General features: G+C 40.4%; 1 protein-coding gene across 1 annotated transcript in view; it reads left to right on the top strand.

Annotated features, from left to right (window-relative positions):
* Positions 1-14: 14 nt before the first annotated feature.
* Positions 15-14621, top strand: part of abca1b (ATP-binding cassette, sub-family A (ABC1), member 1B) — a 37115-nt gene continuing 22508 nt past the window's right edge. Inside the window, exons 1-8 of the mRNA XM_079352658.1 lie at positions 15-77; positions 3501-3637; positions 6694-6806; positions 7528-7621; positions 10290-10431; positions 10637-10755; positions 13233-13354; positions 13767-13970. Coding sequence (XP_079208784.1) covers positions 6741-6806; positions 7528-7621; positions 10290-10431; positions 10637-10755; positions 13233-13354; positions 13767-13970 — 747 coding nt within the window. The 5' untranslated portion in view covers positions 15-77; positions 3501-3637; positions 6694-6740. The remainder of the gene's footprint in view (positions 78-3500; positions 3638-6693; positions 6807-7527; positions 7622-10289; positions 10432-10636; positions 10756-13232; positions 13355-13766; positions 13971-14621) is intronic.

The following is a 14621-nucleotide window of genomic DNA, read 5'->3' as shown; positions in this document are numbered from 1 at the left end:
GTCCTGGACAGTCCTGGTTGGTCCTGAAAGGTCCCAGAGGGTCCTGGTGTTGTAGTCAGACTGAGGACAGGAACATTGTGGGTCTGATCCGCCTGCAGAGGACAGAGAGCTTTTGTCTTATTGTTTACTGTTGTACCAGGCTGAACTGTGTGTGTGTGTGTGTGTGTGTGTGTGTGTGTGTGTGTGTGTGTGTGTGTGTGTGTGATAGAGAGAGAGGGAGGAAAAGGGAGAGGGAGAGAAAGAGAGTTTCTTGAGAAAGAAAACAGATATTTGGTTAAACCCTGGTTAGAATTCAAACATTCAGTCTCTTAATGGGTCTGAAGTATTAAAAAACGTATTTAACTTAAACTTGTTTTCACTTTATTTAAACCCTCCTAAATTAAGATCCAAGTAAACTTTAAACTTTACTTCACTTTACATTCCTGCTTCTATGAATTTAGGAAAATCTAAAATTCCAGACAAATCAAACAACACTTTTATGTCATTATAGCATATTTATTGTTTCCATTTTTTACCTGTCTCAGTACAAAAGCTGTGGCACAATTTAACACAAGTCAAAGAGCACTTTTCACATCACGCCTGTCGTAGCTTCATTGCACTGGTTACATCTTTGAGAATAAATCAAACAAATTTACTGAAAACTTACATACGTTTACATGGTCTCGCAACTAAGTGAGCTTTTAAAATAAAATCATGCCTTAAGACTCATTTTTATAGAAATGTCATTTTAGCTGATTGATAATTTTATCAAAATTCCTTTTTGCATTTGTTTTTCTTGTGTTATTTTTTTATTGGCTCTTTTAACTTGGTTATGTTTTAACTGTATGTCTGTATTTTATTGTTTTTGTGTGAACAGTTTTGATTGTCTCTACTAAATTGCTTCTGTATAAAACGCTTTGGGCTTCTGTTTTGAAATTGTCCTCTTTAAATAAAAGTATTATTATCCTGCATGAAGATCAACTAAAGTTTTGATGAACTATATTAGCCTGACTGTCAAAGGAGTCTGTTCTCACTTTGAGGATACTTTATTTCTCCCCCTGCAGTATCTCTGCATCCTTGCAGCTCTGTGGCGCCCCCCTGTGGATGATTCAGTCATGCTTGAGGTTTCAGATCCAACCCTGACCTTTAATGTCACCCTGAATGATGAATTAAATCAAACAATAAGTGGCTTTGAGTTATACATCTGTAAGTGCAGTACTTTGACCTCTTTCTTCACTGACAATCTGATAATCCAATTGTGATGTCAGATTACTGTTTAGGTCAGGGGTCAGAGGGGTAACTCATATCTAGTCAGGGGGACGGATTTGATCAGATGACTTTGTAAGGAAAAACAAATGGATATTGGCGTGTTTTTGGTTGTTGGGTATTCATTTTCTTATTTGTCTTTTTTTGTGAAGTTAAAAGACGTGGTTTTTCATTTTACCATTTTAAACCAAAAACTAAATCATGTGGTTTTTGTTTCCTCTACTCTCTAAAACGATTGAGTTCCAAAGAAATGTAGGCAGCAGGCAGACGGATGTGATGATTTCAAATTGTCAGACTAATTTGAACTTCCTCATATAGTAATGCAAGGTCTCTGTCTCCCTTCTCTCAAACATCCTGATGAATCCTCAATCCCAAATGAGAAGTAACTTTCATCCACCCACAGGCACATGTCTGCAGTTTATGGCCCGCTGTTGCAGATGTAGTCAGGACGTTTGCTTCTGCACTCTCTTTTCCCTTAGTTGTTTTTGGTCCATGGTCTGTTACTATTACAACAGCCGATGAGTTTTCTTTAAAATCCCACTCTCACAGACTCCAGAGTTAATTTTCAAATAATACCAAATAAGACCAAAGAACTACCAATACTTCCATCTCTCTTATACCCTGAATTCTGATTCAAGCTCTCCTTTTGGACAGCACATTTGTTAAACTGACTGGGTGAAAATATGCATTTAAAATATTTGGATTCATATGTCAAATAAACGTTTTTTTGTTGTTGTTGTTGCTTTTTTCAAAAGATTGCCATTTCCCTGTAAAATGTCTCAAAGTCTGGATTAAACTTTCTGGCAGATAGGATTTGGCCTTTGCTAGATTTTCTGTGAATTTGATTAGAGTGCAGTTCAGTGTCTATCCGCTAGAGTTCAGTACATCAGCATGAAAAAGTCTCTGCAGGTTCACTACTGATCAGCTGATTTCGCACTCTCTCGCACACACACACACACACACACACACACACACACACACACACACACACACACACACACACACACACACACACACACACACACTTTTAAAGAAAAATTAGAAAACTGTTGATAGAATCATCAGAGAACCTTGTAACATAGACATAGGTATAGAGGTTGGTTCTACTTTAAGTAGTTAATATCATAGTCCATCCATCAATCAGTTTTTTCCCCCAACTTATCCAATGTTGTCTCCAAAGGGAGATTTCCATTAGGCCTGAACGCCCAAATATTTACAGAATTTAAAACACGCTAACGTGGCGTGTTTCTCTATGCTCCTATGTTTTACTATAAATGAAACTAGATTGAGTAGTTTGTTCTGCTGTACTTAAAGTAGTTTAGGTGGTGCACAAGTGTGTTCTACTAAAAGTTCTCAAAATTGTTTTGGGGTAATCTAAGTGGTGGCAAAAGAAAACGTTACCGTTCTGTACTCTGTGTACAGATCAGATGACTAACATTGAAAAAGCCTTTATTGTGAAACATCAAACCCAATGGCTGGTTTCTTTGAGGCCGGAAATACGATTATAATTTACTTACAAAATAAGAGCCGGTTTTGTAGTTTGTCAGAGGATAAAATCAATACAAAATATTGTAGTTGTGCGTATTTTATTAAAAGCATGATCACATATTACCATGTTAGTTTCATTTATATTCACATACTGAAGCACACAGTATGATCAGGTATCTGTAAACCTCAGTGACCTTCTAATATTTGGTTGACTTCTTGTAAGAAGGGTTAACAGTCTTTTTATTATTCATGAAAGTCATTCAAACTATATTTATATTTAACACTGGCTAGTTGAAACCATGTAGCTGACTTTTACTTACCATTAGAATAAAGATTATCTTACCAAGCAACATCAGTTACAACTCTAACCAAACCTGACCATTTAAGACTGAAGAATTAATGAATAAATTAATGTAATGTAAATTAACCTTATTGAGTTACTGATAAATGTAGGCTAGTTGCATTATTATTTCAATTATGATACCATTATAATGATTTTTTTTTCATTTACAAATACACAAACAAAAAAAGCTACATACAAAGACAACATGTATACAGTATTACATATATTTAAAACATACATTTGAGAGCCTTTGAGGAAAACCATGACATATAAAACGTATAAAATTGATGAATGTGTAACAACACGTTTATATTTCATTATTAAATATCAGATCTTTGTTTAATAATTGTATAAATGGAAACGTTTACCTATTATAAAACATTATTGACCTGCTGAGCAGTCTGTTTTATTTGTGAGATTCCAGGCGGAAGCAGCGCGTGTGATTGTTCACGCTTGACTCCGGTGACTTTAGTCCCGCAGCTGCAGCTCGGCCTCAGTATAGATGCTGCTGAGAGGATCCGCAGGAGGAGACCGAGAGGCCGACAGACTTCACCGACACCGGTAAGAGACTGTTAATCGTCTCTCATGAACTTTGAATAACTATTAACCTTGTTCCAAACTTCATTTGAGCTGTCAGTCATGTCCAGAAAGTTTCACAGCTGCTCCAGGTGTTTAAATCAGATCTCATGTCAGACCGTAGCTTTTCCCTGAACGTGTTCATGATGAACTTTAATATTTCACTCATTTTTTTGTTTGAAATGTGTCAAAATTACAATGAATCTAAACCTCTTTCAATCACAAAGACATTTAAGTTGACTGATTTTTATCTGAAAAAAATGATGCCATGATGTTAATTTATAGAGTTCGATTTTAACCAGAAACATAGTAGTGTCTTGGACAACACGGGTTATTGTATTTGTGTCTTAGTAACTTTTTGATCGTAAAGAAAATTATAAAAAGTAAAAAGTCTTAAGGTTTCTCAGTTTCATAGGGGGAGGTGTCGTTTGAGTGTATGTGTCGCTGGGGGCGCTGTTATACTACCACCCAAAATAGTAAGATTTAGATCCGATCATTGGAACACCTTTTAGTTATTTTAGGTCATTTTAATCGTTTTTACCAGATGAATTATTCACAATGAGTCCGACTCTGCTCCAAAACAATGAAAGTTTAACCAGAAAGGTTATAAAACCATGAAATGGTGACTGACAACTTCAGAATCAGACAGTAATAAATAGGTGAACATTGTTTAATTCAGACAAATACTTTAAAACATAGCACATTGTTTTTTCTTTGTATGGAGGCTAATTAAATATATGTAAATGTTTGAGGAGAAAAAGAAGTGCACATTTAATCACAATCACATTTAATCTGATCTGACCTTTGACCTGGAGAAGCAGACCTGAGTTCCCAAGAAAGATTAGAAACTGTTTAAAACAAATCTGCTCTTTAACAGACATTTTACAGAAATACATTTTATATAGGCCTACATAAAAAAACCATTTTGTACCATAAACATCTACTTTATATTTAAACAATTACACATAGTGCTGTAAATATACAGGAATTAAATACTTTAATTTCATAAATGTATATATATTAAATGGCCTGCATTTACACTTTGAAACGGCAGAGCTCCTGCTGACAACATAACTATATTTGTGCGGTATGGTCATCACATTACATCACCTTCTAGTCAAAATACCACGGAAACAGAAAAAATAGTCCTAGATTCCCAATATTGAGTTTGAAATGATCAAAGCTGCAGACAAACTTCCAGCCACTTCCTCTTTGTCTGTAGTTTCTTTAAAGTTCCAGTACTTATCAGTCAAACCTATCAGTCATTAAAATCACAGTCACAAATATAGTAATAGAAACTTGTAGTTGCCTTGATAAGTATTTAAAGTTTCAATATATCCGTATTAAATATTCTGTATAGACGGTTTGTTTTAGATTAAAATCTGGACTGTGACAGTTAAAGTAATCAGATTGCGGATTGATTCTGTTCAAACAGCTGATTTCATCATCTCCTTTACAGCGTCTCCCTCGGCCACAGACATTATTGTGTGTGTGTATGTGTGTTTGTGTGTGTTAATGCCCCTTTCCCAGAGTCATTATTCAGAGTGTTTCCTGTATGTGTCGATGAGCTGCAGCTCTGTCTTCAAAGTGTTTGAACGACTGGAGGGGGAGGGGGGGCATTAGCATGTATGTGTAAGTACATTCAGCCCCCCCTTCACTTTGATCGATCCATCACTACCACATGAACTGTTTGTGCATACCTTGAAGGCCTTTTCACTCATGCATCCCTGGACATTTCTCAAACATTTCACACTGACTTCTTCTAAAATATTCCCGAGCATCCATGACTTTACAGGGTTGGACACATTGATGTATCTTCTTTTGCAATAGTCTTACAACATATCCAAAATGGTGGAACAAGCAACAAAGTCCAACACTTCTATCGACTTTTTTTCGCTCACTTTGATTTTAAACTGAAAATCTAAGACTTGTTTTCACACATGCTCTCCTAAAAAACGTCCAGAGAATTTCTGGAGGACTGCTCCTGAGAGCCTCCTGGTCTGGTTGTTCACACATGCTCCTCCCAGCTGGAGACTCTCTCCATGGGATGCGGAGGGGGTGGCAGGGGTCTCCTTAAGGCTTGTACTTACAAAGAACAACTCTGAGGGGCCCATACAACACTTTAATGGGAACATTTGCATTTACATCAATGCTACGTGTAGTTCGACAGGATCACAATATGAAAAGAGTGGAGAAGAATATACAAGAGACCAGAACGCATATTGCAGCAGTTTAATCATGTGCGAGCAGGTCGCAACAGTCGTAAGTGCACAGACAGCAGGGAGTAAACGTCACCAATCCTTCCCACTCATTCAAGAATCCTGATTATATTCGGAGCTGGCAGGACAATCCCTGGAAAAAGTCTTGGTGAAAAAACTGCCTGTGCACCCACGTCAGGAGTTTTGTGCGAGTGTGAACAAGGAACTGAGGCAGCAAAAAAAGTCGGGATAGATTCAGGATCAAAATGTAGCCTATTGCGTTCCCATGTGCGCCCACTCACCTTGTATGTTTTCGTGACTTTTGTGTGTTTGTAAAAAGAAAGACGCATTTTTGTGACTCACTTTGAATCCTCTGTTTGTTTGATTTTCTTGAGTGGCGTCGAACCAATCGGAGCACAGAAACGTGAAATAACAAATGTAGCTGGTTTAAACTTTCAGGCCATTGAATTGATTCAGCTTCTTACAGAGAACATTTATTCCTTCTGAACACAAACTACAGTCAGCTCATTTAACCCTAACCCACAGCAAACATACTACAGGTTTTTAAAAAAAAAGTGTCTTAGCATATTACTGTGATGTCAGAAAACAAAGACATTTTAGGAGATTTAAGATATTTCATTTCTTTTTTGTCACCTGTTCTGTATATTTGACATGTGCACATTCAGCACGTCTGTGTGTAGATATGAGTGTGTAGATAAATGTGTGCGGGCTCAGCAGCTTCAGTATCACACACCCCTATAGGATAATATCTGATGTGACCTTTGACCCTGGCACCTTTGAGCTGTGTGCTGGCTAACTGTGAGCTTGCGTGTGTGTTAACAGAGCGAGCTGCAGCATCATTCCGACGTGAAGACGAGCAGGCAGCAGACATGTCTGTTCGCACGCAGCTGGGCCTGCTGCTGTGGAAGAACCTGACCTACAGACGCCGACAGACCGTGAGACTTTTATTTGATTCATTGATTCACTGGTTTTAATGGAAGGTTTAGTGAGTGGATGTGTGATCAGGAAACTTTAGGTTGAGTAAATCAGTGTGTTTAAACACTTGTAACATGTCCTTCTTAATACAGAATGTGAATATTAGATACAATTAGATGATGGTTTATTTATCCCCAGAGGGGAAATTCGACAAGTAGCACTAGGTCGTACACAAATAATCTAAAAGAAAAATAGAATAGATAAGAATATGTTTCAGCTTTATATTTGGAAACTGTGAGTTAAACTTTTGATGAATAAAATGCACATTACAGTGAACAAGATGGAAAAATGACGAGTTAAGATGTGTGTGTTACGGTTGTTAAAATATACAAACGTTATTGAACCTTTGGATGGTATCAAAAAGCACTGTCAGCATTGCGCAATAATGTTGACATTTTGGTCAATGTATTGACGAAATGTTTCCAAATGTTGTCGATATATTCTCACATTTTCTTATTGAGCAGAAGTTTGTCTGAAATGTTTCATGTCTGGAATAAGAAATGAGCCCATATTGGATTTCTAGGACTTCTGTTTTCGTTGCTGAGGTATCAAACAGCTTTCAAGATTAGATTTTTTTTTAAAATTATATTTATGTTTTAACTTCTTGTATCCTGACAACTCTAGAGTGTGTGTGTGTGTGTGTTGATGATGACTTCCTCTCTCTCTCTGTGTGTGTCTCAGCTCCAGCTGCTGGTGGAGATCGTCTGGCCGCTCCTCATCTTCTTTATCCTCATCGCAGTCAGATTGAGCTATCCTCCATACGAGCAGCATGAGTGTGAGTTGAACTAAACCTTAACCAGACACCGGCTGCTGTGACAAAGTACTGTGAATACATCATAACTACATTAACTCTAACTGACACTCCTTCATTCATTCATTAGTTTCATTCAGTCACCTCGTCAGCGGTACTCAGAGTGTCTAGTCGTGATCAGACCAGCAGCTCACACGTTACACCAGGTGTGAACGCAATGCTCTGAACCAATCAGGTTACAGAGCTGACTGAAGCTGCGCTCAGCTATGATGATGATGTTTGGGTGGTCAGATTTTGGTTGGCTCCAGTGTTAAGGCGTACAGGTGCACACAGGTACAGTTGTTGAAGTCTTCAGGTGTAGCAACTTTTTTTTTTTAAGTTTATATTTTTATTTTATTATTTATTTATTATTGAGGTAGGACAGTAAAATGATCAAAAATGGGGGAGAGAGAGGGAGAGAGAGAGCGAGAGTGAATGAAATGACCTGGTGGAAAGGAGCCACAGGTTGAATTCGAACCCGGGCCGCCTGTTATAGCGTCTGTACATGAGGGTGAGCGCTATAACCACGAGGCTACCAGCGGCCGAGGTGTCGCGTTTTTAAAGTGTTGTTCAGATGTTGGTAGGTTTGTTTTGTTTTCTTCTGTTTGGTGTTCAGGTGTCTGATTGTTCACGTGTCGGAGCGTTGGGATGTTAGCATGTCGGCGTGTCGGGTTGATCAGGTGATTTTGTCTCGACTGGGTTTAAATTTTTTTTTTCTTGTTCAGGTGTTGAGGTTTGAGGCAGTTTTGTCTGTTCTCACGCACGTTGACTTGTTCTCAACACGAGTGGAGGTTATTCCAGGTAGAGTGGGGCGGGGCTGCCAGGTGCATGCTGGGAGAGTTTGTGCAGGCGATCAGAGGAGTGTGATGTGAGGATTCAGTGTGAAAGCTCATGATCAGGTGTTATTGATCAGTGATCAGTCAGCTGCTGTAGCTGTTCTTGAAACTCTTCGGTTGATTTACTTGTTTATGACTCTTTATCTGCACACGAGCGGCCTTAATCACACCTGCTGAAGGTCACTGAGCGGCGTTCACCATCGATAACGTTCTGATCGGTTACATAAGAACACGTTCAAACACGTCAATCAGAGTGTTCTTAGAAATACTTCAATGTATGTCTCAGTGACAGTGTGGAAGTTTATTTTTGACTACCTGAATATAAATATACCAACAGATGAGGGAGGCGGGGCTTTATTGTTGTTCAGCTGTCTCTGGTTCATCACGAGTGGCTTCAGATCAGTGTGTGTGTGTGTGTGTGTGATGGGGTGGGGGGGGGGGGGGGGGGGTCGGAGCTGGATCAGATGACACACGTCCTAAGATGTTTCATCTTTAACCCATCTTCAGGCTCATCAATCAATCAAACAGGGGGGCAGAGCATTTAAGTTTGAGTATCTCTGATTGGTCAGATAGTGAAGGTAACAATTATTGGTCAGTCATACAACAAACATGAAGCGGTCAGTCGATGGTCCTCGATGTGACAGAGTTCAGTCTGGACTACAGACAGCTGTTGTTTCTTAGATTAGAACTCTTTGAAGAGAAAACATGTTTTATTGATCAGAATCAAAGCAGGTCTCTGCATGTGGACAAAACCAACAGTTACAGTCAGAGGACATTTTACTCATCAGATAAACAACAGTTTGTATTCAGTGAACAAATGAAACGAAGCCTTCGCCGAGCTCCACCACCTTGAATGTTTCCTCTTCTGCTCACACTTTAACAGCTCGTTCTCTCTCTTGTCCTGAAGGAGAACATTATTTTTAGACTTGGTGAGACGGGTTCATTATAAAAAAAAAAAAAAGATGAGATGAATTAATAATGATAGATTTATATTCTCTGAATTGTCTGAACCAATTAGAGAAGAGAAACAAACGTGACATTTAAATAAAGGTCAGTTTCACCTGACACTCTTACACTTGGATGATTATTCAGTTTATTAACTGATTAAGATCAAGCAGATCATTTATGTCAATGTGTGAAATCAGGAAGAGCGTGTGCGTGTGTGTGTGCGTGCGTGCGTGTGTGTCTGTCTGTGTGTGCGTGCGTGCGTGCGTGTGTGTCTGTGTGTGCGTGTGTGTGTCTGTTATCTATGTTTGGATTGCTGGCAGTCTTAAAGGTTCTGATAGCAGCGTCTTCACTCACTGAGGGGGCAAAGGTCACCATGCTGCCTCCACACTTCTCTCTCTCTCTCTCTCTCTCTCTCTCTCTCTTCTCTCTCTCTCTCTCTCTCTCTCTCTCTCTCTCTCTCTCGGTTATCTACTTGCACAGTGTCCAGGTGAACGTTTGTTCCAACGCAGCAACAGATAAAACATCTTAAGTGCTCATCACAACCAGTCTCTCACACGTGTTTTCGCAAACACACACACCTACACACACACACACACACACACACACACACACACACACACACACACACACACACACACACACACACACACACACACACACACACACACACACACACACACACACACTAATGAACATTATTTGACAAAGATGTTTTAGTCTTTCATAAAGAACCACCAGGTGAACTACCTGGAGCTGGTCTGTTATTTTTCATTCATAAACTTAACTTCCCAGAAGTCTTTGCTCTTAGATCCTGATGGGACTTGTAGTTGTTTCTGTCATATTTGACCTTCACTTCCTCTTCCTTTTAGGTCATTTTCCAAACAAGGCAATGCCATCAGCGGGCACGTTGCCATGGATACAGGGGATCTTGTGTAATGCCAACAACCCATGTTTCAGAAATCCGACACCTGGCGAGTCGCCGGGCATCGTCGGCAACTTCAACGACTCCATGTGAGAACACAGACTCTTATTCTACTCTTATTCTTTTTATTTAGTTTCCCTTAAGTAAAAAGATGCAACCGGCTGACACTACGGCTGCCATGATTCAAGCATTCCTGCAAACGACTCGAATCAGTTCATGTCAGACGGGCCGCAGGGTTCCACTGACCCACAGTCTGACAGATTTCAAGTTTAAACAGTTTTTGTTTCTCTGCAGAATTTCTCGTCTGTTTTCCGACGCTAAGAAGATCCTCCTGTACAGTCAGAACGATAAAAACCTGGAAGGGTTCAAGGAGCTGGCCCAAGCGCTGAAGGAGCTGCAGAAAAGCCAATCAGGTGAGAGAGGTGACACAGCGTGATGACACGCAGCCAGTTACTGAACCGTGTTTGGTCACATCCTTATGCTTAATACTTTTAGATACTTGTTCATACTAGCTTTGATACATTTACCCAAAGAGAGGGAAACTCTCACTCCCATGTTTCCAATTGCAACAATGTTTTTGCATTTGAACCCAGTACTGTGCGTCGAGGACTTTGATCTTTGTAGCTGTGGTATTTAAAACTGTCAATATAATCTGATTTAGACTAAAATGATGTTAAAGTTTAAAACCTAAGATCTTGAGATGTTTCCTGTGGTCTGTAGCGGTCCGCACTCTCAGCAGGTCTCTGTTGGTGGATTTTCAGCTTCGTTGAACATAAAGAATTTTTCTTCTTTGTGTTAATTTGCACTTTTATCTGTGTGTGTGTGTGTGTGTGTGTGTGTGTGGGGGGGGGGGGGGGGGGGGGGGGGCGGTTCTTTTCTCTACCTGCTCCGACCTGCCCCCCTCCTCCCTCAGTTCAGTCTTTAGTCTTTTAATCGCCTCACATCACACGAGATCTGAGAACACACTTCTGCTAGGGCTCGGGCGGAGGCGGGGGGGCGAGCCGAGGCAGGTTTACCTGCTAGAGCCTTCTCAGGTGAGCTCACCTGGACTGAGCTCAGGACAGACCCAGAGGAGAGTAACAAACTTGTCTCTGAGACTTGTGGCCTCTCACATTGACTCATGTTGAGTTTAGCTTCACTTTCTCTGACACGCTCACTCGCTCGCTCGGTGGCGTCATGCTGAGCGTCACTGAGTTCAGAGCGTCACTCTGCAGCTGAACAAACTGAGCTTTCATCCAGAGACATGCAGAGATCTGACACCAGGTCAGACCTGGACCTGCACCAAGTCACTTCAGGTCCTTAAAGGACACGCCAGCCTGACAGCGGGTCAGACTCACATTAGGAAAGTCATTTTTTAAAATTTCATATGAATTTAAAAACGGCATCATTAAATCCAATTGTATGAGTAACAATCACGTATTAATCCTAAAATAACGATTAATCTGTAGAAGAACGAAGACATCACTTCTGTTTATTCAGTTTAACACAAACTTTTGGTTTCATTATTTATTAAACACATGACTACGGTTACTTCTGTTTTGTTAATGTATTAATTATTAATAGTAATAAAGTAATAAAATAATGACAGGAACATTAACAACAAGGGATGTAACGATTCACTGAACTCACAATACGATAAAAAAAAGATTCAACTTGTAATCTCTTTGCCAAGTGCAGTCGCTGTGTTAACCTGCTCGTAGCGTGGTTTGGCCTCAGCAGCTGCCGTAATACCGCCTGCTCAATACAACCAACCGCCTCAGCTGTACCGCTGCTGACGCTCACCATATTACTGCGTCTCATTTGTCAGATTACCGATGTCCCCCGTGACACCTTTGAATGGATTTTTTAACTGCCTCTTGATTTAATCTTTACATCCCAAAACTTGAAGATTAACTGAAGGTCTAATTCACAGGACAGCCGTGTGGCAGAGGAGACGCTCTTTACATTTGTTTTGTACAATTACAAAAACAAATAAAGTGTTAGTGAGTTTGTCTTCAATTTTTGGTAAATTAAAACAAAACATTGAGTGTCTTTTATTTTTGTTGCTGTGGTATCAAACAGGTACCAGTATCATCAGATCTTTACTAGTATCAAAGTTTAAATTTCTGTGACAACCGTCGTCCAGATTCTGTCCTGATTCTGGTTCCTGGTTGTCTGTATGAAGTTCTCCTGTGGGTTTCAGGGTTAACTCATATCTGAGTTTACTGATTAGATCTGACAGGTCTCTCTGTCAGAGTCTCACAGTTAAACTGTTGCTCATTTGACCAATCACATCAGCCGGAGCCGCTGATGTCAAACAGCTCAGCAGGTGTTCTGACCCGTCACCTCAGGCTGCTTTTGTCCCTGAGAGGCCTCCTTACTTCACCCTCCTGTATGCATTGTATGCAATTTCCTTGCGTTTGAGTCGATGTGTTCGATGGATCCTGATGGACCCAACACGTCTCAGGTGTGCTGTTTGAAACACTATCATGTGTTCAGACCTGCAGCTCCAAAGTTTGTTTGTCTGAGTCAAACATGTAAACCTGAGCGTGCTCCTGGAAGTTTCTCTTTGTCCTCGTCACTGCTGCACGTTCAAACCTGCAGAAGCAGAATGGGGGGAGGGGGGTAGTTTCCTCTGAAAGCAAAGTTTGACCTGCAAACGAGTGACGACACGCACACACTCGATTCATCAGGTCCGCGTGTGTCGGTACAACAAGAGACAGAGGACACGCCCACAACACTCGTGAAGCACACCACACAAAGTCCAGGTTCAATTCTGGTCCAGGTCAGGTTCAAACTGGATTATTTATAATAAGAGCCGGGTGCAGTGAAAAAGAAGAGAGAGGAATAATACTAAGAGGAGGAGGAGGCGTGATGTTTCTCTGACGCAGCGTTTATTTTCTGTCCTCAGGGTTTAAGTTGAAACACTTCCTGCGGGACGATGAGACTCTGTCCATGTTCCTGCGGAGGAATGCTTCGCTCTCTGAACGGGACATTGAGCAAATCAAAGATGCTGACGTCAATCTGGAGAAGGTGAGGACACGCTCTGCACGCGCTCAGTGCGGGTTAAAATATGGATTCAAAGTTACAGAAACTCGAATCAGTTTCTTTCAATAAAATAAACGTGATTTTTTAAACTTCTTCATAAAACGTCCTCCACGACAAAAATGTAATCTAACCACTTTGTCTAACATCGTATAAGTGATAATAAGCCACATTCACCTTCAGTGTAAAAAAACAAAGAAAGGCCATAATAGTTTGTAGAAAGTGACAGTTTTGTATATCTGTACGTTTATCTGGACCTGTCAGTTAAATGTGGCTCATATGAAGTGTAATAGGATTTTTTATTAGTACAACTGAGATAAATACACTTCATGATATTTGAGTTTTCTGTGGTGTGATTTTTATTTTATTTTTTCCCCTTCTCTCTTGCTATCCACCTCAGGTTCTACTTAAAGGTTTTGGTGTTCACCTGAGAAACATTTGTCCCAGTAAGGAAGGTGGGAAGAGTCTAGAAGACTTTGTGACCATATCAGACCCCCGGGTGTCCACGCTGGTGCAGGAAGTCCTCTGTCGGGCCCCGCCCACCTGGTTAAACCATGCCGAGGAGCTCTTCATGAGCAACTTGGACTTCTTGAAACCCATCCAGGTAAAGACACACACACACCTGTTGACAGCTGCAGGTCACATGACTGTGCTTTGTTTGGTGGGACAGAGCAGGAGACTGAACACAGACTGTGTTCATTTAGTCAGCTTGAATTTGAACTGAGGTAAAGTGATGATCCCTCTATACACTGAGGTGAGCTTTAAAACAAAAACAGCTTAGAAGCTGCTACTGTCGTCTGAGCTTACAGCAAACATTCAATCAAATAACCGATGAAGAACATGTAAAGAAAGAAATCAAACAATGAAGAAAAGGTGGCAACAAAAACACTTGAATGAGGCCAGAATATAGATCAACTCTGTTACTGAAGCGTTTCAGTAGTGGGACATTGTTGCTACTGTGAGATGTACTTTAAGAAGGATGTTTAGTGTTGCTGTCAGTAGTAAAAGTTTTCTCTGAGATCTCAGTGCTTAGGTGACACCCAATGAAGGTGTTCAGGGTGTGTATTCAGAAAGATTTCAGAGTATTCTGTATAATCACTCTGTGTGTGTTGTGTGAAAGTGTGTGTGTGTGTGTGTGGGAGGAGGCGTGTCCCAGCCTGTCTCCTACAGTCTCAGTTTTCGTAGCCTGGAGACGTGTTTGGAGGGTTTTGTGTGTCAGCTCGCTCTTTGTGTAGAGAAATGTACGATCTGCTGA

The sequence above is a fragment of the Symphodus melops genome (assembly GCF_947650265.1).
Source record: "Symphodus melops genome assembly, chromosome: 9".
Lineage (NCBI taxonomy): Eukaryota > Metazoa > Chordata > Actinopteri > Labriformes > Labridae > Symphodus > Symphodus melops.
This window is presented reverse-complemented; position numbering and strand designations above follow the sequence as displayed.